The sequence below is a fragment of the Triturus cristatus genome, chromosome 8 (assembly GCF_964204655.1).
Source record: "Triturus cristatus chromosome 8, aTriCri1.1, whole genome shotgun sequence".
Lineage (NCBI taxonomy): Eukaryota > Metazoa > Chordata > Amphibia > Caudata > Salamandridae > Triturus > Triturus cristatus.
This window is the reverse complement of record NC_140591.1, coordinates 1532485175-1532509782: the sequence shown is the minus strand read 5'-3', so window position 1 is coordinate 1532509782 and position 24608 is coordinate 1532485175. Positions and strand designations below refer to the sequence as shown.

The 24608-nt window shown below is 49.2% G+C and overlaps 1 protein-coding gene across 1 annotated transcript in view; it reads left to right on the top strand.

The window, feature by feature from the left end:
• The window catches only part of LOC146806072 (extracellular calcium-sensing receptor-like), an 89129-nt gene that overhangs the window by 400 nt on the left and 64121 nt on the right, over positions 1 to 24608 (top strand). The window contains exon 2 of the mRNA XM_085623855.1: positions 12864 to 13155. Coding sequence (XP_085479981.1) covers positions 12864 to 13155 — 292 coding nt within the window. The remainder of the gene's footprint in view (positions 1 to 12863; positions 13156 to 24608) is intronic.

The window sequence follows — 24608 nt, the reverse complement described above, 5'->3', positions numbered from 1 at the left end:
GAGAGAGAGAGTGGAAGGTGGAAGAACGGCACAAACAGAAGCAAGGCGACAAAGTGGAGAATGGAAAATGGGCAGAAAGAGAAAGAGAGTTGAAAGTGAAAGAACGGGCATAAAGAGGCACAAAGAGAGAGAGTGAAAGTGGAAAACAGGCACTAAGAGAGAGAAGGGGGAGAGGGAGGAGCAGAGAGAAAGAGAGAAGAAAATGCCCAAGAATGAGGCAGGTCCTTGATCAGCAAGGCCAGGTCCGAAAGGGCCTTAGACAGGTTGGAAGACCAGTCCAGGTAAGTGGGAGCTGGTACCTGGGCATAATGGGGTAGTGCACCCGCTGCCATTACATAGGTCCTGGCTGGGTGCAGAGGGGGCGGGTGGGGCTACGGAAGGGGGGGCACAGGAGGCAGCGCCGGATTGGTAACGGGGCACTCGAGCAATGCCCGAGGGGCCGAGGTGCGAGTTCCAGCTCTGGGCTGCTTTTTTGAGCAGCCTGGGAGGGCGATTTGGGCGTATCTCTGTTGTTCGGATATAGCCAGCGGCCCAGTGGGTGCCTGAGTAACCTTTTTGGAGGCTGATGGGCGCTCATTACCTCCCATTTAGCAACAGGCAGAGGTATCACTCCCTTTCTCTGGCTGGGCCGGCCCATTAATCTATGCATATTGAGCGGGGGCAGAGGGCCTGAGCAGAAGTGGCCTCACTTGTTTTCAGGTGTGATTCACCAGTGTAAACTAATGTGTGCATTTTTTTTACCCCGCCTCCTCTTTTTGATATATAAAATTACGCTGAAGCAGTGATTTGAGGAAAGGCATTATGCAATTGTGGGCCGATTTTTTTTTTGCATGCCCGGGCCGATTTTTAATCCCAATCCAACCCTGACAGGAGGTGGGAAAAGGCAATCAACAGATATGCAGGTAAGGATCAGGAGACGCAGGAGGCAGGAAAGCGCAGGAGGGGGAGGCAAGAAAATGTAAGAATAGCGGGCACACAAAAAAAGCGGACACAAGAACAACAGGAAACAAGCATTTGCAATGCAATAGGTCTCGCATTTATAAGAGTTTGAGCTATTGGCATTGTAAAATTAAAATGCCTTTTATTTATGTTTTGGTTTTAAAACAAAAAAAGCCATTGTCATTTACAATGTCAGTAGCATAAACTTGCATAAAAGCAGTGTGTGGAGTGCAGCAGTGTGCGGCGTGCAGCAGTGTGCGGCGTGCAGCAGTGTGCGGTGTGCAGCAGTGTGCGGCGTGCAGCAGTGTGAGGCGTGCAGCAGTGTGAGGCGTGCAGCAGTGTGAGGCGTGCAGCAGTGTGAAGCGTGCAGCAGTGTGCGGCGTGCAGCAGTGTGCGGCGTGCAGCAGTGTGTGGCGTGCAGCAGTGTGTGGCGTGCAGCAGTGTTTCGTGTAGCAGTGTGAGGCATGCAGCAGTGTGGCGTGCAGCGGCGTGCAGCAGTGTGCAGCGTGCAGCAGTGTGCAGCGTGCAGCAGCGTGTGGCGTGCAGCAGTGTCGTGCAGCATGCAGCAGTGTGTGGCGTGCAGCAGTGTTTCATGTAGCATTGTGCGGCATGCAGCAGTGTGTGGCGTGCAGCAGTGTGTGGTGTGCAGCAGTGTGTGGCGTGCAGCAGTGTGGCGTGCAGCAGTGTTTCGTGTAGCAGTGTGCGGCGTGCAGCAGTGTGCGGCGTGCAGCAGTGTGCGGAGTGCAGCAGTGTGTGGCGTGCAGCAGTGTGTGGCGTGCAGCAGTGTGTGGCATACAGCAGTGTGTGGTGTGCAGCAGTGTGTGGCGTGCAGCAGTGTTTCGTGTAGCAGTGTGAGGCATGCAGCACTGTGTGGCATGCAGCGGCGTGCAGCAGTGTGCGGCATGCAGCAGTGTGCTGCGTGCAGCAGTGGGCTGTGTGCAGCAGTGTCGTGCAGCATGCAGCAGTGAGTAATGCAGCAGTGTACAGCAGTGTGTGGCGTGCAGCAGTGTGCGGCGTGCAGCAGTGTGTGCCATGCAGCAGTGTGGCGTGCAGCAGTGTTTCGTGTAGCATTGTGCGGCGTGCAGCAGTGTGCGGCGTGCAGCAGTGTGTGGCGTGCAGCAGTGTGTGGCGTGCAGCAGTGTGTGGCGTGCAGCAGTGTGCGGCGTGCAGCAGTGTGCTGCGTGCAGCAGTGTGTGGCGTGCAGCAGTGTGTGGCGTGCAGCGGCATGCAGCAGTGTGTGGCGTGCAGCAGTGTGTGGCATGCAGCAGTGTGTGGCGTGTAGCAGTGTGCAGCGTGCAGCAGTGTGCGGCGTGCAGCAGCGTGCGGCGTGCAGCAGTGTGAGGCATGCAGCAGTGTGCGGCGTGCAGCAGTGTGAGGCGTGCAGATTGGACTGAAAGGTGTAGAAATAAAATCAACTGAAGGCACCTGAATCACCTTTATTCCAAGGTTGCCTTTGTTAAAGATTAAAAAGCGTGTGCACGCATGGGGTAATAATGGTCCTGGAGTTCTACAAATGGTTAAGTGCTAAACCCTTGTGCTTGTTACCCATTTAGTTTTATTTCGTAACATTTTTTGAGCTTAAAATAAAAAAAACAGGATGTTAAAATGCCTACACTGCATAGCGAGAGTGGAGTGTCTGACAAGTGTGGTAAATCGATAATAATGCAGGCAGTGACTCATTGTCTATGTGGCCCTGGGTATTACCATACTAGATGCAGAGACTTGAATTCGGGTGGGAGCGGGAAGCCACCTGTGTCTCTCTTGAGCGCCCTGCGGGAGACAGGCAGGCATGGGCCAGACCAGTGATGACGATGTCACTTGTACTCCAGCTGAGACATGTCGCTGTTTCCTCTGGAGAAAGTGCTTTAGACAGGTCACCACGTGGCCCGGGGCAGAGGCACGCCTGGGCCCTGTGACCTCCCCGGAAGAGCACCGGATGCCATTCCTGGATTCTCCCCTCTTTGATGATGAGGTGACTTTTGCATCTGAATGGGGCTGGCGCTGCGGGGCCGGTGTTTGATGTCCCAGAGAGAGGGTGGGGGGGGGTCGCAAGGGACCCTGGCGGACCAGCTAGATAGCAAGGTGTTGGCGCGCGCGCTCCTGCGCCCCCAGGAGGGCGGCTCCGGACTCCTCATTATCAGATGGCCCAAGGGGGGGTCCCTTTATCCGAAGGCCGCTTTGATCTCCCCAGGAGGACTGCTGGGTTTACAAAGTGAACAATTAAGGAGACCTACTATCATCACAGAAGCCTCTGGTTTGTAAAACAAACCTCCTTGCCCCCCGTGAGGTGAAATGTCCGGATGAAGAAAGCACAGGTCGGCCTGGAAGGAAATTGGAGGGGGCGTCGCTTTTATTGTCTTAGCTGCTTACGTCCTGAACATTTACTCAAGGCCCCTACAAACACTGCAGGGAAAGGAAACTTGTCGAAACAAGCATAATAATGTAAATTATTCCCTGGAGATATCCTGTGCCAGTTAAGGGCCTTCCCTGATAGTCAATCATGCGAGAAGCAGTGTAGGCTTAACTGTGAAGCGGTTCTTGCTGGCAGGTCTCGAGGCGTTGTTTGTCTGCTGGCATCCTTGGAATGCAGGTGGGGGTTTCCAGCAGCGTTCCCTCACGTTCATATAGGGAAGTTTCAGTCCACTGCCGGTGCACAAATGTGATATATTACAGCTGACTTTCCCAGTGGTGCCACAGAAAATGTGCAGAAAGCAAATACGACACAGGACTCTAAAACTGAAAATGTAGTGACTGTGACTTTCTTTGCACTGGACAAATGTTTTATCAAACCCAAATTACGAAACGTTAATGGTAAATTACTAATGCACACGTGTAAGTGTGTTCGGTGACGAGCTTGGTTTTTGTTCATATTAAGAACCAAGTGGCGCACATCTTAATGAAAAAATAAAAACCAGACAAACATAGTGTCAGGGAGCAGAGGCTGCTAAAAGAGAAGACAAGCACGCACTGAAGTTGACGAGGAGGGAGTGGGAGGGGGGAGTGGAGGCGGGCACAGTGGTGCGGCCGCAGTTGTAAAAGGCAGGGAGAGGGTGAGATTGAGAAAGGGAAAGATAGAGATCAAAGGAAACAATAACAAGCAGGAAGGGGGTGGCAAATGGTGTGCACTTTGATGTCCTCAGTGGTCGCGCGGCTCACCGAGGACATCAAAGGGGCCGCGAAGTGATCAGGCAGTGCTTTTCAGGCTGCCAAATGGTGCGCGCGCCCAGCGCACATGCACTGTATTTGGAGGCCTGAAAAGCACTGTTTGCACTTCCAGATCCCCCTTTTACAAAAGCTCTCGCGAGAGCAGCGCTAAAGCGCTGTCTCAGGCGAGACCTAAAAAGAGGCTGAAAGAGAGTGGAAAGTGGAAAAACTGGCACAAAGCGGCACAAAGAGAGAGAGAGTGGAAAGTGGAAAAAGGGCACAAAGGCAGAAGGAGATAGAGAGGAAAGTGGAAAATGGGCACAAGAGTGGACACTGGAAAAACTGACACAAAGAGGCACAAAGTAAGAGGGTGGAGAATGGAAAATGGGCACAAAGTGAGTGGAAAGTAGAAGAACGGGTGCATAGAGAGAGAGTGAAAGTGGAAAACAGGCACAAAATGAGAGAAAAGGATGGAGAGAAGGGCGAGAGTCAGGAGCAACGAGCGAGAGAGAAGAAGTAGCGCAAGAGCAAGGCACGGGTTTGAGGCAGCGAGGCCGGGCCCGAAAGGGCCTTAGACTGGTTGGAGGACCAGTCCAAGTAGGCAGGAGCTGGGGCCTGGCTTTCCCAGGTGCAATTTTGGACCTGGTAAAAACTTTTGATTGTTCATGTGGCAATCCCACAAAAGTCCTGCAAAACTGATGTCCGGATCAACTCGGAATGAGAGTCCTATGAGAATTTCTACAGGTAAACCAGGTTGATAACGAAGGTATTGTGTGGTTTTAACCTGTGTAAAAAATTGAAATTCTGAATGGGGTGGTTCAATCTGCCATGGGTTTGACCACAACCACGCGATAATGGTTTCTCCACCAGGCTCCCGCCCCCAGAAAAAAGGGGGACTTGGAACCTGTCTTTGTTTATGTTAGCCTCGACTTGTTTCATTTTCTGCTAATATTCATATTTTAAATATTTCCTTAAAATACCTGATATAAAAACACACACATATTTACTGTAGGAAGCTACGATGTAGACACCAAAAGCTTGGTTACAGCACAGCATGGGACCCGGTGACTCTCCATAATTTCGACAAGTGACACCATACTTTGAAACTCATCAAATCTTTCTGATAATATAGATCATTGTAATTATCATTGAAAGGAAACTCCATCTATATTTAGTCTTCCTACTTATTACATGAACACTGTCATTATCTAAAGCATGGTTATTATGAAGACCCAGGAGAGGTCCCTGCTGTGGTGGTGTGGTTGTGGCACCATCTGGGATATTATGAAACTATAAAACTCTGAAACTACTCCAACAGTTTCTAGAACCTTTGAGAACATGTACCCAGGGCCACACTCCTTGCAAAGTCTGATCCAGAAGTTACTGTTCCAAGCCACCTGCCTGTGACCCTTGGCAGCCACCACTGTGCTAACCTAGCTACCTTCAGCTGGGGGGTTTCCTAGTGGGAGAAGGTTCCATTGTCGGTGAGCGGTGTCCTCCATTCATCTTCTGTTTGCATCCACCAGGTTCCCTTAGAGGTAAGGTCTTTGCAGGGACCTCAGAGGCCCACCTCCCCCTCCATGGGTCTATGGAGCTGCCTAGCCTTCATCCTCGTCTTCTTGGTTGGCGGAGGCTCTATGCAGGCTGGGTGTAGACTCAAGGCCTGGACACAGGAATCCTACTCCTTGGACGGAGACATTCTCATTGGCGGAGTGTTTGTGGTGCATTCGGCGTACAGCTCCCCTAAAGTCACCCTAGAAGAAGAGCCGAAGCAGATAACATGTGAGGGGTACGTACCACTTATGTCAGTGTACAGTGAAGGTCCTGGGTCGGAAATGAGTCCTATTTCTATGTTGCTGATGTAGCAGACATAGGTCAAAGGGACTGACCAATTACTCAGAGGGAACATTATATCTAGAACCGCATGGCGTGTGGGGTCTCCTTGAGAAGTGTGAGGCCACGTCACAGAAACTTTGTGCTGGTGAAACAGGGCAAAAACATTTGCACTTTTTAAACATGTGCGAAACACCATTTGCAACACCCGTGTTCAACTAAACATATATAATGCATGTATTGCTTATGAATCCTTTTAGTCCATGAATAATTCAAAGAAAGAGAGCAAACCTATTTTGCACGTGTTTGTTTTAAAAAGGAAGCAAATTGATTAGGTATGGTGCATGCTTTACATTTAAAAGTTGTAGAACATCATTTCCCATTTTTCTTGAATAAAATAGTGCAAGTGTTGTGAAATCAGCTTGCTGAATGCTTTTCCCTAACTGCTCACGTGGATTTGTAACACCATTTGGTCGTTTCCCTGTGACACACACAGCAGAAAGTCACCAGTGTGACAGTTACGAGGTTTCAAAAGTGTTGCAAATAATGTCCCATGAAAGGAATGAAGGGCTTGCTTTACATCTCTGTCTAGTACACTTTCTCTCACACACACTGTATACAAAGCAGTTCCCCAACAAAACTGAACATATGTCCCTGCTACAGGTGAGATGGCGCAGTGAGTTATCCGGTCACTGCTGAGTTTAGATCCTGGTAGCGTGACTCACAGTGCCATAGATGTGAGACTGGCACGGGAAGTGACATTAAGGAATAATAGCTGATACTGCTCCAAGTCTTATGAAATGGTAAAAGGCAGAAGCAGGTGCCAGGTAGGAGCGCAGTTTATCACGATGAGTTGCATTCTTTGTGCTGGAAAAGCACACGTGAAGCCCTCTGCTCGGAAAGGCTGAAGTTGGCGCCGTGTTCTCTCTAAATCCAGCGGCAAATGAGCAATCAAGCCAATAGGTTCAGCTTAAATGTCTTAACATATATAATCACGTGCACTCACAAAAGCTGTATTGAGGCTTTGCATGCACAAATGTGGCTCATTACTTTAAAGCCTGCACTATTGGCTTTTCCAATGCTAGGTAAAAAAAATAGCAAAAAAGGATACTTACTGTATCCCTGTTTCAGATTAAAATAGACCCTCTTCATTCCATTGTAGTCACTTCCTAGAAGGCATAAACTAAGGTACACCAAACATGACACACCTAAAAACCGACAGACAGCAAGAGGTGAGACCTCTCTGATGGAAGCCAAGCGCACTCTAGGTAGATTTTAAAGAATTGGTAACAAATTAACCCTGGGCGTAGTTTGCGAAGTAGCGCTACGCGTAGCTACGCGAAGTGCACTTCGCACTACGCGAGCTACACGTAGCTTCGCAAACTGCGTAGTGCACTGTGCAAGATGCTGTTCGCACTGATTGACAGTGCCGGATGCTTGTCCGCACTGTGCAATCAGTGCAAACTGCATCTTACACAGTGCAAGCGGTCGTTTTCTGCCGTTGGAGTAGATTTCTACTCGAGCGGCAGCTTTCTCAACACGGACTGGTAGTTTCTCATCGGAAGCGGTCGCGAGCATACGTGACCACTCGCAATGAGAAACCTGACCTCCCCACGTTTAGAAGCTCGCCGGGAGGTTTATTGTCCACGCTCGTGATCGGCACCTTGATGTTGCTGATTGCGAACGAGGAAAAAGTCTCGCCGGGATGTCATTTTGCTTGCTCGCGGTCGCCAACTTGACGTTGAGGACCGTCAGCAGGCAAAAAATGAACGCTGCACTACGCTGTGCGTGTTTGCACTGTGCTACGTGCAATTCGCATAGTGCGAAGTAGCACAAACTTCGCAAACTACGCAAGCGTAGCGTAGTGCTTTGCCCAGGCTTAGTAACAATACGTTTTGCAACCTGCTACGCTCGCAAGCCAGACCTAAAAATCACCACATTCCCCAAACCAAACACCCCCTACTGCCCTAAAACACGTTTCAAACCTACGTACATTGGGGATATTTTCAATCAAATTGTCATTTTATTGGCACGGCATGAATCTACCTCTTCCAGACCTTATTTGGAAACCTCTTGGTAAAACACACTTTCTGTGATTAACTAAAGAGAGCAGTGCCTGGACTATTTACATCACAGTGCGCGTTTATAAGAAGCCCAAACGCTCAAAAACAAACATTTCCATCACCTAGTTGAAGGACCCTGGTGCACATGTTACATAAATAAGATCTGTCCATTGCTGTCATTCAGGGGTCGCAGCTGCGACTCCTGGCTGCCCCCTTGCGACCCCTGGCACTGCATTTGTGAACCCTAGCCTCAGAGATAGCAAAATCAGTGCCAGGAACACAGAGAAAGCCCGTCCTTATGGACATCGATTGAGACTCCACTCCCCTTGTTTTTTCTCAAGTTGTTTTAATTAAACTAATAGTGAATAATAAAACTCTCTATTAGTGTAATAAAAATAGAGTACAATTAGTCGGAATATGACCCTCCCTGACAGCGGAAGTAGCATTTTTTTTGTTAATGTATGTTGTGTGCATGCGTGCAGGTGGCAGTGCGTTTATGTGAGAGGAGTGTGTATGTGTGAATGTGTATGTACATGTAAGCATGTATGTGAGTGAACGTAAAGGTGAAATGGCTTGTGATGTCACTTCCGCTACCCCTAGTCTGCTGGTGAATTGATGTTCATGGATCTGTCTTCCAAAACTAGGCATCATGAAGATATAATTGACAGTAGTCATTTCAAAAGGTCAGCGAAGCGAGCTGATTGGAGGAACATGCAGTTAGTGCAGCCAATCACAGCTGTTGAGAAATGTATCTAGGTATGAGTCGAGGTTGCTGTTCCCAGGCGTTATCACCTGCAATTCCAAGTGTTTGTCCCTTTATGTGCAATAACATGTTGGAAGCAGAATTATCGTCGTGTTTCCTCGTGTTTCCCCCATACCAAAGCCATTTACAGGCCATAAACCGCACCACTTGTAATACCATGTTATCCAAAAATAGGAATTTTCCATATCCAGTGTTGGGGCTTTGAGAGACGTGCGTGGGAGGGGGTAGACGAGAGCGGGGGGCGCTTAGGGCTTTCCACAATAAATATTCAAATACACATAAGCAAGCCATACCTTTTGATGCCTTGAATCACATTTCCCCCAAAGTGCATTGATTAAAACCCCTCGCGTTGCAGAGCCTTTCCGAAGAAGAGCTCATGACATAAGCAACATCTGTAACATCTGTCAGGGTGGCGAATCATGTATTTCCCTTCTGCAATGAAAACATTTTTATGGGCCCAGTAGGAAATGATGTGCCTGGTAGAAACACTGGGTGCACATCAGAATAAATGCCTGTGCCTCAGTAGGAAATGAGGCCTTTTATTATTATTACTTCCGGTCCTTGGTGCTTCAGCCCTATGGGGGCTCCAGGGCACACAGACCTCTGCTACCTTGGGATCTGTAGATTTTGGAAGTTCATCAGCTGTGAACTAAAATGCTCAGTACAGTGAGACACAGTGGTCACTCGTAGGAGCAGAGACGGACACACCTTAAAATACACATCTGACAGTACCTTCAACGATGCTGGCCCAAGGGGCTGTATTGACACGGGTGCTGGCACCCCTCACCGGCTACCAGGCGGTCACTTCAAGAGACTGACCAAAGACTTCAAGGCAGATGATGCTAGGGAGTTTACAGTATAACAAAAGGCCTGGCCAGGCTTGTCTTTACCAAAGGAACCTGAGCTGCAGCTTTAATTCCGACTAAACCCAGATACAATACAACACACTGTTCTAGTGTAACCATGCGCTTTATAAGCTTATTAATAATAATTATAATCTTCCTCTAGGACTCAAAGTCCCTGATTTAAAATTCCTTTGGAATGTTTAGGAAGTCCTAAATATGAATCTACCAGTTGTATCCACCTCCGTGGATGTTTAGGGGAGGAAATTCCACTGGTGGATTCTGTTACCGAGGTAGAAATCAGGGTCTTATGTTACCACCGGACTCTAATGCAGGCGAAAGGGTGTCCCCCTGAGAATTTATGGAAAAGTCCAATCCTGGTCCCATAGCATGGGCTTTGCAATATGTCTGTGATATAAGGCGGTGTTTTAGGACCTGTATATGCAAACATCTCTCTATGAACCAATACACCACAATCTCACCCTTGGCTAGTAGTGCACACAGACATCGAGAATCGAAGATAATGAGCCATTGACTTGGCAGATAATAGCTCACCTGGTGATCCCAGTGCAGCCGATAACTTGTTACTGGACAGACCATTACTGGGACCCTCCACATGAGGGGTTTTGCCTCTCATTAAGATCGGCCATTAATTTATGAGACCAGTAACAGCAAGCCCGGGGGTGTAAAATAACAGAGATCTCTCACCACGAGGGTCTGAGGCCTTCATTCTCGGCCCTGCAGTGGAACTGCAGACAATGTTCACGGCAGTAGCACTGTTACAGTACAGTAAATTCGCACATACACATTGCTACCCGGACATCAGTATTTCTTCTGCACAGGATTTTACCACTTTCAAAACTAGAGCAGGTGACAACATTACTTGCTTTAGTTTTTGCATGCAAAAAAATTACCGGATATGCTATGAGTGCACCGGAAAACGTCCTCCCTGGGTGAACACAGGGCATTTTCAGACCCCACTGAGGGACTAAAGTGTGCTGCCGACTCATCTTCAACTCAGAGCATCAGCGGGAGCAGCTCAGGGCACCCAATCCGTCTCATTGACCCCTCCGACCCTGCACAGCTACAAAGGTTAGATCACTCCAGGGAGAGCCCCAGGCGGGACGCAGGGCCACCCTAGGGCAGCTGCTCACAGCTGCCCACAGCAGGTCCCATCGACACTGAAGGGCGGCAGCCATGGCTTCCAGCGAGCACGGGACCTCTCGTTCTCTGACCTTGAGCCGGAGGCCACGGCTGCAGCTGTCGTAAAAGACAAGGTCCCTCATTGGGCCACTCCATAAGGTGTGCGTCATGCTGTGGAGAGAAACCGTCCTACCCTCAGAGACTGAAGAGGTAAAGAAGCAGTGGGTGGACCCAAAGGAGAGCGACAAGCAACACAGCCACGCGGCCCAGGCCCCGCCGCATATGTTCTCCAAGCCCCGGAAGGAGAGGGGTCCGAGCATCCCCGACCCCTCCGCCAACGAGGGCATCAGGAGAGGGGCGGGTGCACAAAGCACAGGCTTCAGCAGGGGGGTGCAGCACCAGGCCCCTGCCCACTAAAGTGTCCTTCAGTGCATGACCCGGGTAGCCAGCCTTCCTGCAACCAGAGAGATGGGCTACTGTGCAGGGAGTGTGCCACCAGGCACTGTGTGTGAATCGTACAGCAGGGAAGAGGAGCAGTGCCAGGGAGCAAAGGGCGGGATCTGTGGGAGTCAGAAGGGAGTAAACAGAGAGACTGCAGAGGCAGGGGCCCCTGGAGGAGTGGGGTGTTTTTTTTTTGGGGGGGGGGGGGGGGGGGTAAAACAAAATATGTGTGAAACAAATCTTTAGGTGCTTCAATCTGCGAATAGCACTGCAGATACCAATGCATGGGCAGTCCGCATCGCCAATGGATAAAGTCAGCCGAATCACAGTAGCCAATGGCTGAAAGGAGCTGCCCAAAATCCCCTTTATGCATCTGTATGTGTATGTTGTGTGTTGTGGTGTTTGTATTTTGTGTGTTGTGGTGTGTGTATGTTGTGGTGTATGTATGTTGTGTGTTGTCTAATGGCAAAAGCTCTCACCATAGAACTAAGGCTGTCGTTAGATGAGACCTAAAAATCAACCTTTATTGGATTTCCAGTGTGACTGTGTATACATCATCCACATCACTATGCATTTCTAGCAGTTATGGAGGAAAGTGCATATATAACTTACATTAAGAATCACCAATGCATCGGTTGCGGTGTGATTATTATGGTGAAAGCAGCCCTCTCTGATTGGCTTAAGTGAGCTTGACAGCAGCGTCTCAAGAGTGTAGCAGCGGTAAGTCTTGTCACTTCTTCACTATTGGCTAATGTTATAGTTTTATTTACTTGTCATTTCGAATTTACATAAATTCATTGACAGAAGATAACATGTATACAAAACATCATAGCAATTTCAGAATGTTTTAAAAAAGAGATAAAAAGACATTAAAAACCAAGAATGCAATAAAAATACCCTAAAGTGCTACCTGGTAATAGCGGTACACTAGTTAAAACAATGTCAGAGGCACAAATTATCAAATACAAAGAATGAATAAATGTACTTTGGCATTCCCAAAAATACAAGCATAATGATAGATGGTTCTGAGCCCAGACTTTTAATTTTCAGCCTTTTATTTCTGACATACCAAGCTGCTTTCAAAAAGTTAGACAGGGGAAGCTCTCTTTTAGGATTAGGATCTGATTGGCTAATTCGTGCACCCTCCTAGACTGGTGATGGAGATCTCAGCCTCAGCCCTGGACAGTCATTTGTGGCTTTTGAAGCTTTTGTCAACTTCCAGGAAGTTCCCTTTTCCTTAATTTCAGGAGTCCAGAAGTATCAGACTTCGAAAATTCACAGAACTGCTGTCTATGAATCGCCGCCCTTATAAGTAAAGAGCTTCCCTGTCACTCCTCTCCTCTGATGTTGTTCTGTTCTGGAGTCCCCTTCTTTTTGTTTTATGTGTATGAACAAGCATCTCTTAGACCCTGTTTCTATTTTATTCTCTCTCTTTTAAGAGCTCTGCCAATCGCTGGAGCTATGTGCAGGTAAAAAAAAAGTCAAATACATACCGAAGTAAATAAAACCACATTGGAATCTTTATATAGCTTAATTCTTTGTTTACAATTCTGTTTTAGTTGTATGAACGTAATAAACGACTACTAACACGCAGAAACCAGGTATTAATCAGAACAAGTCAGTAACATTAAAGGGGCACCTTATTCATGACAAGGAGACGCTAATGCAGCTGTTTCTTTAACATTCATTGCATAGGTTCAACATCCGCTATTACCGGGATTTGCTGGCTATGGTCTTTGCTGCAGAAGAAATCAATCAAACTCCAGAGCTGCTGCCAAACCTCACCCTGGGTGTGCGCATCTTTGATTCCTGCATGTCCGAGAGCAAAGCTGGGGAGAGGATTCTGGGTCTTCTGCATGGGAAATCCGAGCTCATCCCAGGATTCAAGTGTCCAGCGCGCCCACCGCTGGCTGGAGTCATTGGGGAAACAATGTCCTCTTTAAGCGTGCCGATGGCCAGGATCATGGGGGTGTATCATTACCCACAGGTACACATGGATATTTCTTGGAAACTTAGAGGTACTAGATACAAAATTCAAAGTCTATGGATTACTGTAGGTCAGCCAAGCATCATTGTTCACAGGTAAAGACCAGCATGTCTTCTGAAATAAATGTAACAGAGATTGTAGATAAAATGTGAGATTGCTGTAGAAAAGTAAAGCATCACTTCCTATAAGTAAAGATGGAAATGTCCTATAAAAATACATTTAGCAAAGAGATTTGACGTACAAATATAATTACTGTAGGAAAGCAAAACAACTTTACCCACAAGTAAAGATGGACTATTTCTTATGAAATAAATCTAGCACAGGCATGTTTAACAAAATATAAAATTATGGATTACTGCAAGAAAAGAAAGTCTTAGTACCCACAGGTAAAGATTGACAGTTCTTACAAAACACATCTAGCATCGAAGTTCTAGCTAAAATAAAAGATTGTGGATTGATGCAGTAACGCATTGCCACCCTCTTAGGGACTGAAGATACAAATGTAACTCGTTTAAACTCTAGAACTTCAAAAATATTTGATGACACAGTGGCTCAGCCCCTGAAAAAAGACCCGAAAAACCAGCAAACTCATTCCACTTTATCAGTTAACCAAGGCTTTACTGGATCCATTTGCAGCATCTGTTTTTGAACACTGAACTTCTTTTCACCAGTGTAAAATACAGTGTAAAATACAAGGAAACCTGTATGAGTTAAATAAAAAAATAACAAGCTGAAACCAATAAATGGTAGTAGCAGAGCTCAGAATGATTTCCATGTACATATTCTGCCTTCTGTGCTAGACAGTGAATGATTCTAAAGCTGTCTTCTCCAGAAGCATTCTGGGAGTTGGGTGAGCACTCGAGCTGCTTGTTAGAACTCTGTGGTCTCCAAGGACAGCTCTAATGGTAAGAAGGCATAGGGAAATGTGGGTTGAGGATGGGATGAAACTTGTCTCAGTGCCAGCTCTGAATCTCCTGGCCAGGAGCTAATCAAAATGCAGCATTTTGGTAGTGTACAGCTGTCTAACTCAGTATATTATTCATGCAGAGTAACAGTCACTATAGAAAAGGTACATTTTTGAACTATCATATTTTTAAAACTTGCCATTCTTAAAAGTAGGCATACTGACGCACAATTGGTCTGCTTTATTCAATGCCAAAGCAATATTACAATGATTCAAATTAAATATTCAGACGAACTGGAAGATTGTTTAAGTTTAACCAAGGCAGAGGCTGTTGAATTGGTAATCCCTGTCTCACAAATACAATGTAAACTATTTTTGGAGCATCATGTGTTATTAATAATTGGGGACATTCATAGGTGGCAGACTCAAGTGAAGGAGACCTGTGTACTATATTTGGAGTCTCAATTTTAGACCCAAGATTATTTCAAGTTTTTAAAGATTTAGATTTGACCAACTTGCAACAAATGATGCGAGGGATGCTTGGCTGTAGGCTACGAATCAGAGCAGGTGTTGTTTGTGTGGCAAAGCCCTGAAAGCATTTATTCATGTGGTTGCTGAAGGTGGCTCTATTTCAAGGGGTTGTATTTTATGGCTTAGACACTACTTCCTCAATAGAGAATAAAATAGTGAAAAGCATTGATTAAGATTGTTGATCTAGGTTCAGAACAATTAAACACATGATGCTATTATTAGGTTTTTTCTTTATCCTAGTAAAGGGCATTGATGTCATTGCTTAACTTCTGTAATGACTATTAAGTTTACGAAGAAGGATCACGATTGTTGAAAGTTACATCTGAAATGCTCATAACACAATTGGCATTGCTCATATGTTTAGTGATTTTCATTATTACAGGGATCATGTCACGCCCCTGAAATATTACCCATATTTTGGAATATGTCACAATTCCCCTGAAATAAATATTCCCAACAATGCTAGGCCTCTACCCAGTATAATTACCTTCCCTCTAACGAATTGGACCCTTTGTACCGTGCAGAAAGCAGTTTTAAATTCCCCTCACTTCAACATTTATGAAGTACTAGAAAGCATAAGTAGAGCAAAACATGTCATGCAGCGGATATATAAATGCTGACCATAAGTTAGGAGGCACAACTGTCATGGAATGGTTTTGTTGACACAATAAAGTTGGATGCCATGTGTTTTGTACATGACTTCAGAAATCTGGCAAAGCACAGTTATGATACCATATTAATGTTGCCTGCCATGAATTTTTATATTGAATGTTTATTTTGTTGCAGTTAGTAGGAAAAATATATTTATTGAAAAAGGTAAGTGAGAACCTCAACAAAACAATGTATTTGTAGAAATAAGAAGAGAAATATTTAGTTAAAACACATAGAGGCAGATTTACTAAAATCTCACGCAACACAGTGCAGCAGGCAAAAAAGCTGTTCTGCGTTGCACGAGAAGATAGCAAGAGAGCCCATGTTTACAGAAATATAGCACTCTCCTCCCCTCTCCCTAGCACCACGGAGACACCTTTCACCATAGTGCAAGGGTGTCTGCGTCAGTCTAGCATAGGTTTTGTACTGGAAGGATAGCCTTCCAGTGCAAAATACTACACTTAGACTAACTTTAAACGTTTTCCCACTTTGTATGTGTGCTGTCCAGTGCAGCACACATACAAAGTCAGAAAAGGAAGGAGAAACAAAAGCATTTCTCCTTCATGGCACCCATTTGAAAAGGGGGCTATTTTCTCACGCTAAACCCTGTCTACTTTTTTAAGTAAATAGGGTTTAGCGTCCGGAACCTTGGGTGGTTGCATGGGAACGCCCTTGGTACGCCCCCTAGGCGCTAAGTGATTCAAAGAATGCTGTATGCTGGTTTGCGCTACTTTCAAGTGTTTTCCAGCGCTAAACAGGTTTAGCGCTGGAAAGTAAATGAGTAAAAAAAAGATTTTGCGTTGTTTTGCGTCTCTTTCGTGATGCAAACACTGCATTTAATCTTAGTAAATAGACTACTCAGTTTTAGTAAAAAACATTTTGTTTTGTTTAAAAACACCGAGGTGCCGATCACGATCCGGTAAAAAAATTCCCCGTACGACTCGTATCCGGTCTTTTTACCGTACGAATCGTACAAGTGCCGTACAAACTGGCAATTACGATTCGCATGGTAAAAAGTCCATACGAATCGCATTGGGAATTATTCCCCACACGTCCTCGGGTCGGAAAATGTGTCCGACACATCCACGGACGATTTACCGTACAAATGTGAAAAGTGAAGTCCGACCGCGGAATTACGATCCATCCCGTGCGTCCGATGTTACAACCGGATGGAAAAAACACCGTCCGCACCGAACTCCCATAGCAACCATGGAGACATGTGCCCGCATACGTGCCGAACACCCCCCCAGCCCCCGTATGTACGCGACGACCCCCCCCAGCCCCCGTACGTTCGAGTCGAACCCCCCACCCAGCCCCCGTACGTTCGTGTCGAACCCCCGTGTATGTACACCCGTGTACGTGTCGAACCCCCGTGTATGTACACCCGTGTACGTGTCGAACCCCCCGTGTATGTACACCCGTGTACGTGTCGTACCCCCACCCGTGTATGTACACCCGTGTACGTGTCGTACCCCCACCCGTGTATGTACACCCGTGTATGTGTCGTACCCCCACCCGTGTATGTACACCCGTGTACGTTCGAGTCGTCACCCCCGTGTATGTACACCCCTGTACGTGTCGTACCCCCACCCGTGTATGTACACCCGTGAACGTGTCGCACCCCCGTGTATATACACCCCTGTACGTGTCGTACCCCCACCCGTGTATGTACACCCGTGTACGTGTCGCATCCCCCGTGTATGTACACCCCTGTATGTGTCGAACCCCCCGTGTATGTACACCCGTGTACGTTCGAGTCGAACCCCCCCGTGTATGTACACCCGTGTACGTGTCGAACCCCCCGTGTATGTACACCCGTGTACGTTCGAGTCGAACCCCCCGTGTATGTACACCCGTGTACGTGTCGAACCCCCCGTGTATGTACACCCGTGTACGTGTCGTACCCCCACCCGTGTATGTACACCCGTGTACGTGTCGTACCCCCACCCGTGTATGTACACCCGTGTACGTTCGAGTCGTCATCCCCCGTGTATGTACACCCCTGTACATGTCGAACCCCCCCATGTATGTACACACGTGTACGTGTCATACCCCCACCCGTGTATGTACACCCGTGTACGTGTCATACCCCCACCCGTGTATGTACACCCCTGTACGTTCGAGTCGTACCCCCACCCGTGTACGTGTCGTACCCCCGTGTATGTACGAACCGTACCCTCACCCGCGGACGTATGGAGCGTACCCCAGGCCCCAACACCAGCACCTTCACACAACATCGCGCATGTACGAGTCGTACCAAGCCAGACACAAGGACAGCACTGTACAACCAAATGGCCGAAGTACACACCGTACACACGTTAAAAACGCACGTACACAACCAGGACAAAGCAAACAACACAAGAATACACCATTCGAATGGCACAAAGCCACTAAACATGTCCAACAAGCTCAAAAACAACACAATCACTGACCTGCAACTGCCAAAATCCAAAACAGAGGCCCAAAACACAACCACTCCTTGTAACACACCCACCCAAAGTTCAAACACAGCCACACCCACCAATGGACCAATAAAAAGGGCCCACACACACAAACCATGAGCCTTTGCAACAGACTCACTGCTGCCAGACCCCACAGACAACCTACAGCACCATACTAGAAGCTTGACCACACCTTACACTTGCACACCTTCACACACACACCTTCACAAACACCCCCACATCACATTCACACACACACCTGCACAACCACACCCACACACCCACAACCATACACCCCCCCCATCCACACCCACACCCCTCACCATGCCCACTAACAAGAATCCAAAGTTCACTAGCCGAGAGTTGGAGGTCCTTGTCGATGAAATCCTCAGAGTAGAGCCACACCTCTTTGGAACATTGGTCAGACAGACCACCATTTCTGAAAAAACATCCATGTGGCAGACCATCGTTGATGCTGTGAATGCTGTTGCGGACACCAGAAGGACCAGGCATGAATGCCAAGCCAGGTGGTACGATCTGCGGAGGAGGGTCAGAGCCAAAATGACGGACGAACACAACCAGGCCAACGTCACTGGAGGAGGGCCGGCCCGCAGACCCGTACACTACCATCCCTGGGAGGAGAGGGTGATGGCCATACTGCCGATGGTGGCAGTGGACGGATTCGAAGGAGTCCGAGACCCAGGTGAGTACACAAACAACTCACCTCACATGGGGGAAACGTCATCCACAACCAAACTCACAAACAGGCACGCAACCACCCCAAGCTATCGCATGACTCAACCACACTCCATGAACACGCACATGCCACTAGCGCCACCATGCCCCATGCACCCAGCTGGACAATGTCAAGTCACAGGCCACAGAAAACACCAACACAAGACACGGTAACCGGGATGGCGGGAGTGTGGGCCCCAAAAATCACATAGTGCAACTCAGAAGCAGACAACAATGCCCACTGCCCATATGGCCTAGGTCACAGCCAGACAAACAGTGTGTCCCCACACAGGAAAGACTTGCCAGCAAATGGCGTACGCCTTGCATTAAGACATGGGGGTGAAGGCACTTTTTGCACATGACAGCAGCTAATGAACAGCCAACACTGTGAAAGAGTGGCAGCACACACCACCACAGCAGCAGCGCAGACAAAGACACTACACCCAATGGGTGCCTGGAGATCAGAAACAAACTCACATCAACAAGCCAAGGGCCATTCAAAGATCTGCTAACAGTATGTGCCCAGGAAGCTGGGCTGAGGTGACAGAAGGTGACACACAGAGGGAGGGAGAGGGGGACAGAGAGGGAGGGAGACACAGGGAGACGGACAGAGGGAGGAGGCTGACACACGGAGGGAGGGAGAGGGGGATAGAGAGGGAGGGAGACACAGGGAGACGGACAGAGTGAGGAGGCTGACACACGGAGGGAGGGAGAGGGGGACAGAGAGGGAGGGAGACACAGGGAGACGGACAGAGGGAGGAGGTTGACAGAGGGAGGGAGAAAGGGAGACAGAGGGAGACGGACAGAGGGAGGAGGCTGACACACGGAGGGAGGGAGAAAGGGAGACAGAGGGAGACGGACAGAGGGAGGAGGCTGACACACGGAGGGAGGGAGAGGGGGACAGAGGGAGCGAGAAAGGGACACACAGGGAGAGCAAATCAGGTGGACTGCGTGCATGTAGACAAGGGTGGCCAGTGCCAGAACCCCCCCTCTTCTCCATGGCTAAACACAGGGCCATGTCACAACCTGTGCACGAGCACAACGACAGCTACCTGCATTATCTAAGTGTGTGGAACCACTCCATGTGCCCACGTACAGTGCAACATGGAAGGCGCCAATGCATGGCTCTCCACACCTGCCCACTCCACTGCTGACTGCAGTCACAATTGACGCAGCAAGTAAGACTGTGCCACACATAGGTAAAGTCGCAAAAGCTGTGGCCAAGGGACATACCCATGTACAAGTGCACTGTGAGTGGAATGCAAGACATATCCAAATTTCCAGAGGAAATGTGCCAACTTAGAAACCAATGAAACATGGATGTTGCATGGAACAAAATTAACATTGTCTCTCTCACACACAGGTCAACGTCGTGGATCACCCCCCAACACTGGGGGGGAAGACACACAGGATCCGGCTCGGCGGGATGACGGAGCCACCGGCAGCGACGACTCTCACCACTCTGTGGACGAACCCGACCCCGACCAACCTGGCCCCTCTAGTGTCCAACGACCTGCAGCACCTGCGTCAGGTACAACTGGGCCAACCACCACCCCCACTCCTGCCACATCCCAGGAGACACCCAGGATCCCTGCCCCACCACCACAATGCAGCCAGGCTGGCCAGGAGGGACACGGTGTCCCGGGCACCCAGGAGGAGGCAGGCGACAACGCCAATGCCACCCCTCAGGGGTCCCGGAGACCCGATGTGCCCACAAGGGCAGGCCAGGTGCAAGTGGGCAGGGGTGGTGGGAGTGGAGGACGGCGGAGGCGCGAGCCTGACCAGTTGGCTGGGGAACCGGTATATTCCCATGTCCGAAACATCCTGGACACATACCGGCAGGACACCACGGGCATGGCCCAGGTTGTGTCCATCCTCGAGGGGATCAAGACCCAGCAGGCCCAGCAACATGCGGAGCAACATGCCTGTCTACTGCAACACCAACGGAGGATGGAGGACAGACAGGCTGAGCTCGTGACGGTGTTCATGGGAATTCACAGTACACTTCGTCGGATGGCCGACAACATGGGCAACCCTCCCTGTGCCATCAGGCGTAGAACATCACCACCCACAGGGAGGGATCAGGAGGAGGAGGAGGAGACATCCGATGGAGCATCCCAAACATCGTCACGGCCTGCTTCTGAGGGTCCCCGCAGGAGGGCGCGTCGTCCACGGAAAAGACCGTGAGGGTCGGCGCAACAGCACCATCTCCCAGGACACCTGGCCTGGCACCTGGCCCACTGGAGAAACAGCAGCACAGCATCAAAAGACATTCTCTGCCACATGGACTTGCCGGTCACTGTCTGACCAATGTTGACAAAGACTGTGGCATGGACTCTGAGGATTTCAAATGGCAAGGACACCAACTCCCCAAGTGAACTTTGGATTCCACACACCCGGAAAGCCCCTCATGTCAACCCCCTCTCCCCCCCCCTACCCCAACCAAAATAAAAAGTCACACCATAAAGAGAAGATGCCTACTGATTGCATTACTTACATGTGTCTTGTAAAGTCTAACTATGCCTGAGTTCTCATTTGACTTCAACCATCCACACCCTGGGGCCTGAGTCTGGCACAGGACACACATGGGTCACATTGTAGTAGGCAAGACAGACATGGAGCACCATACACACCCGTGATGGGCCCAACCAGCTGAGGGGGTGGCCGCACAACCGTGCCGACAGACATATTGAGTACAGCTACAGCCATGCGCAGAGGTCAGGGATCATGTGGAGTGTCCTGGGGGGCACCCAGGTATGTGTGGACAGGTGGCAGAACCATGTCCTGCAAGCTTGAGTCAGGTGGATGCAGTGAATGGTGGCCTGGCCAATGTGGGATGCATGGGGATGGCACATGTCACAATACCCACACAGTCATTGACTACATGCACAATACACAGTCTAATCCCACACAAACAGCTTGCATCTTGCTACTCGACACATAGGCACATAGCCACTATCACGGAAAAACATGCCAGACATGCCGGATGCACCGTGGCAACACACCAGCATTGACTGAGAAGAGGCACCTTGGAGGCATAGGGACACCTTTATTTGTCATGTATTCGGGATTGCAGAGGCAACTCGGAGTACACATGAACGGGTAATGTGGAGTTACATGTGGGTCCAACACTGGAACCCCCCTTCTGCAGCCCAAATGCGTGATAGCCATGGAACTGGCACACAAGTGTCGGCTAACAGCTAAACACCCCCTGCTGCTCACGGAGAGACTGCCATACACCATTGATCCGCTGATGTGGAAGTCCCACAGCATGTCAAGACAAGGCAAACCGTATGTGTCCGAGGGCAGTGTAACACACATTGATGCCATCATCACATTCCACAATCCCATCACTGATGACTGTCAACAAGTCTGACCATTTATTCAGGTGTACCCAGCTGCATGTAATGTGTACCATGGTGATGCGACATGTTTGCAGAGGAACCAAACATCGACAGGGGCAGTGTGCATACATCGTGAAAAACTGCCACACCCAATACACCCCTGATGCATCCCTTACCCTAAGGAGACTTCCAAACTTGTCCGTGCGTGTAACGCTGAGTCAGCACACGATGACGTGTCCATGAGGAATAGCAGTGCCACAACAATGCAACCAGCAGACGGCATGCGCAAGTACCTGGGGATATGAGAGACACAAGAAGTCAGCCACAAAAAGCACAGCCACTTGCATGTGCATGTACTCGACACATGTAAAGATGACAACATGCTAGGTCACAATTATGACTGGGGAAATACACTCATCACTGGCACCATCACTCGAGTGACACATCCACACACACCTCTAACTCACGTGGCATACATGCAGATGGACACACACATCTCAACACATGCCACACGGGGACCAATGCGTGCACACTCAGACACTGGTACTCACCACTAAGCAAAGACGTCGCGTATGAGCCGACTCCGGATGTCCTCTTGCGGAACCACATCCTCCACATCACTAGCCCCATTGCCAAGCCCTTCGTCCTCCACGGGTGGATGGTCCTGATCATCTTGATCCAGGATGAGTGGCACAGCTTTCTCAACTGCCATGTTGTGCAGCATGCAGCAGACCATGAAGATTTTGCAGACCTTCGCCGGGGCATATGGGAGGGCGCCGCCGGTCTTGTGGAGGCATCGGAATCGGCTCTTCAGGAGGCCAAACGTCCTCTCTATCACTCGCCTTGTCCGGCCATGGGCGGTGTTGTAGCGGAGCTGGGCCGGCGTGATGGGGTTGCGGAGAGGTGTGATCAGCCATGGCATGTTGGGATAGCCAGCGTCCCCTACATGGAAACCACATGGACATAAGTAGGACAGGAGAAGCGGTCGTGCTGGAAGTCTACGCAAGATACAGGACAGACAGACTGTACCCACCAACAACACATGCTCGTTCGTTGCGCAGCTGCGTCATCATTTCAGGCATCCTGCTACGCCTCATGATGTAGGCATTGTATGCTGATCCTGGAAAACGAGCACAGACATGTGAAATCACCATGTTGGACAGACACACCACAAGGGCATTGATGGAGTGGTAGTGCTTGCGATTCCTGTACGCTACCTCCTGTGCCTGTGGTGGTACCAAAGCCACATGTGTCCCATCTATGGACCCAATTACATGGGGCATCCCTCCCAGGGCATAGAATCCACGCTTGACCCCAGTCAACATTGCAGGGGTTGGGAAATGGATGAAGTCATCCAGGTGAATCAACATGGCCTCTAAGAAATCATGCAGCACACGGCAGAACATGCTCTGGGACATGCCACCAACATGAGCTATGGTATTTTGAAAGGTACCCGTGGCAAGAAAATGTAGGGCTGCCATTACCTTCAGCTGGTTGTCAGTGCCGTAGGATACCTGTGCAGCGGTTGCAGGTGTGGTGCCAGTCTCGCCGTCAACTCCAGAATCAACCGTTGGGGGAAGCGGTAGCACCGGATACAGTCATTCTCCCACATGGCAGCCAAGTCCGGAATTGGTCAGTGAAGAGGCGGCGCTCTGCAGTAATTTGGAAGTGACAAGGAAGAGTGAGTGCACCACAACAACAATTTATTTGTACTGAGCACATGTTAATCTGTCAATACACATATGCTACATACGGAGTCAGGTATGTGCCACATGCCCTGGACACGTATGGCTGCCAGGTGACACCCCTACCAAGACCAAGCTACACACGGAGATTGTGAACCTCCACATGCCATGGCATGGGATTAGCTGTGTCCCAGTGTAAGTGAACAGCCAGACGCAAGACAGGAGTGACATACATCCACACATCAGCAGAAGTAGGATGCCGATTGCAGAGACTGGTAGCGGAACACTAGAGCCACAGGTCACATGACATTACACTAGGACAGCCCACACACCTTGCCATGAAGGTGTGCATGTGATGACTCACCACACATTCATAGAGAGGATGCAGACATGTCCTTGTTACGCTACTCCATGTCCCATGCATACATACGCACCTCACATCCAATACCACATGTGCCATGGTGTGCGGAACAGTGTGCCATGTCAATCTACACACAGACACATGGTGGTTGCTGCAACAGCTGCTGCTTTTGAGGGAGCTCCAACATCAACCTAATGGGAACCCCCCACACATACATGACATAGTCACATCGTGCACCGTGGGTAGTGACATGTCAGGTGTGGTAACCCCTGTACCGGGCCTCAGGGGACACTTGCGTGTGTTGTTGTCCGTACCATGCCAGTGACGCTCATCCCAAGTGTGCAGTACGACATGCACACATGTCAAAGGAGTCAAGGGCATGCCTGGCACACATTGCACCGTCACACATTACATGTGTACACATCTCATCATACATCTGGTGCCTTCTCCACTCAGGAGTAATGTGCCACATCACAGCCTTTCACACCTGTGCCCCACACATGTAGTACTGCCCAGACAATGCCTTGATATCCATCCATGGACAAGTATGTCAGCCCTATTCCTTCCTGTGTGCTGCCTGTCACCACTGTGATGTGTGAAAAGCACCGTACTTTCGCAAAAAGGGCCTGTGTACGTTCCCGTATCACTATGGGAGTGCTGCCGTATGTGTACCCCTAGGGATAGTGAGCGTACGCACGCGTGTACGCTCCGTACCACCATGGGTACGCATACGCGAGAACACCCATAGTGGTACGGAGCGTACACACGCGTGTACGGGCCGTTGCTATGCATTTGGGGTGC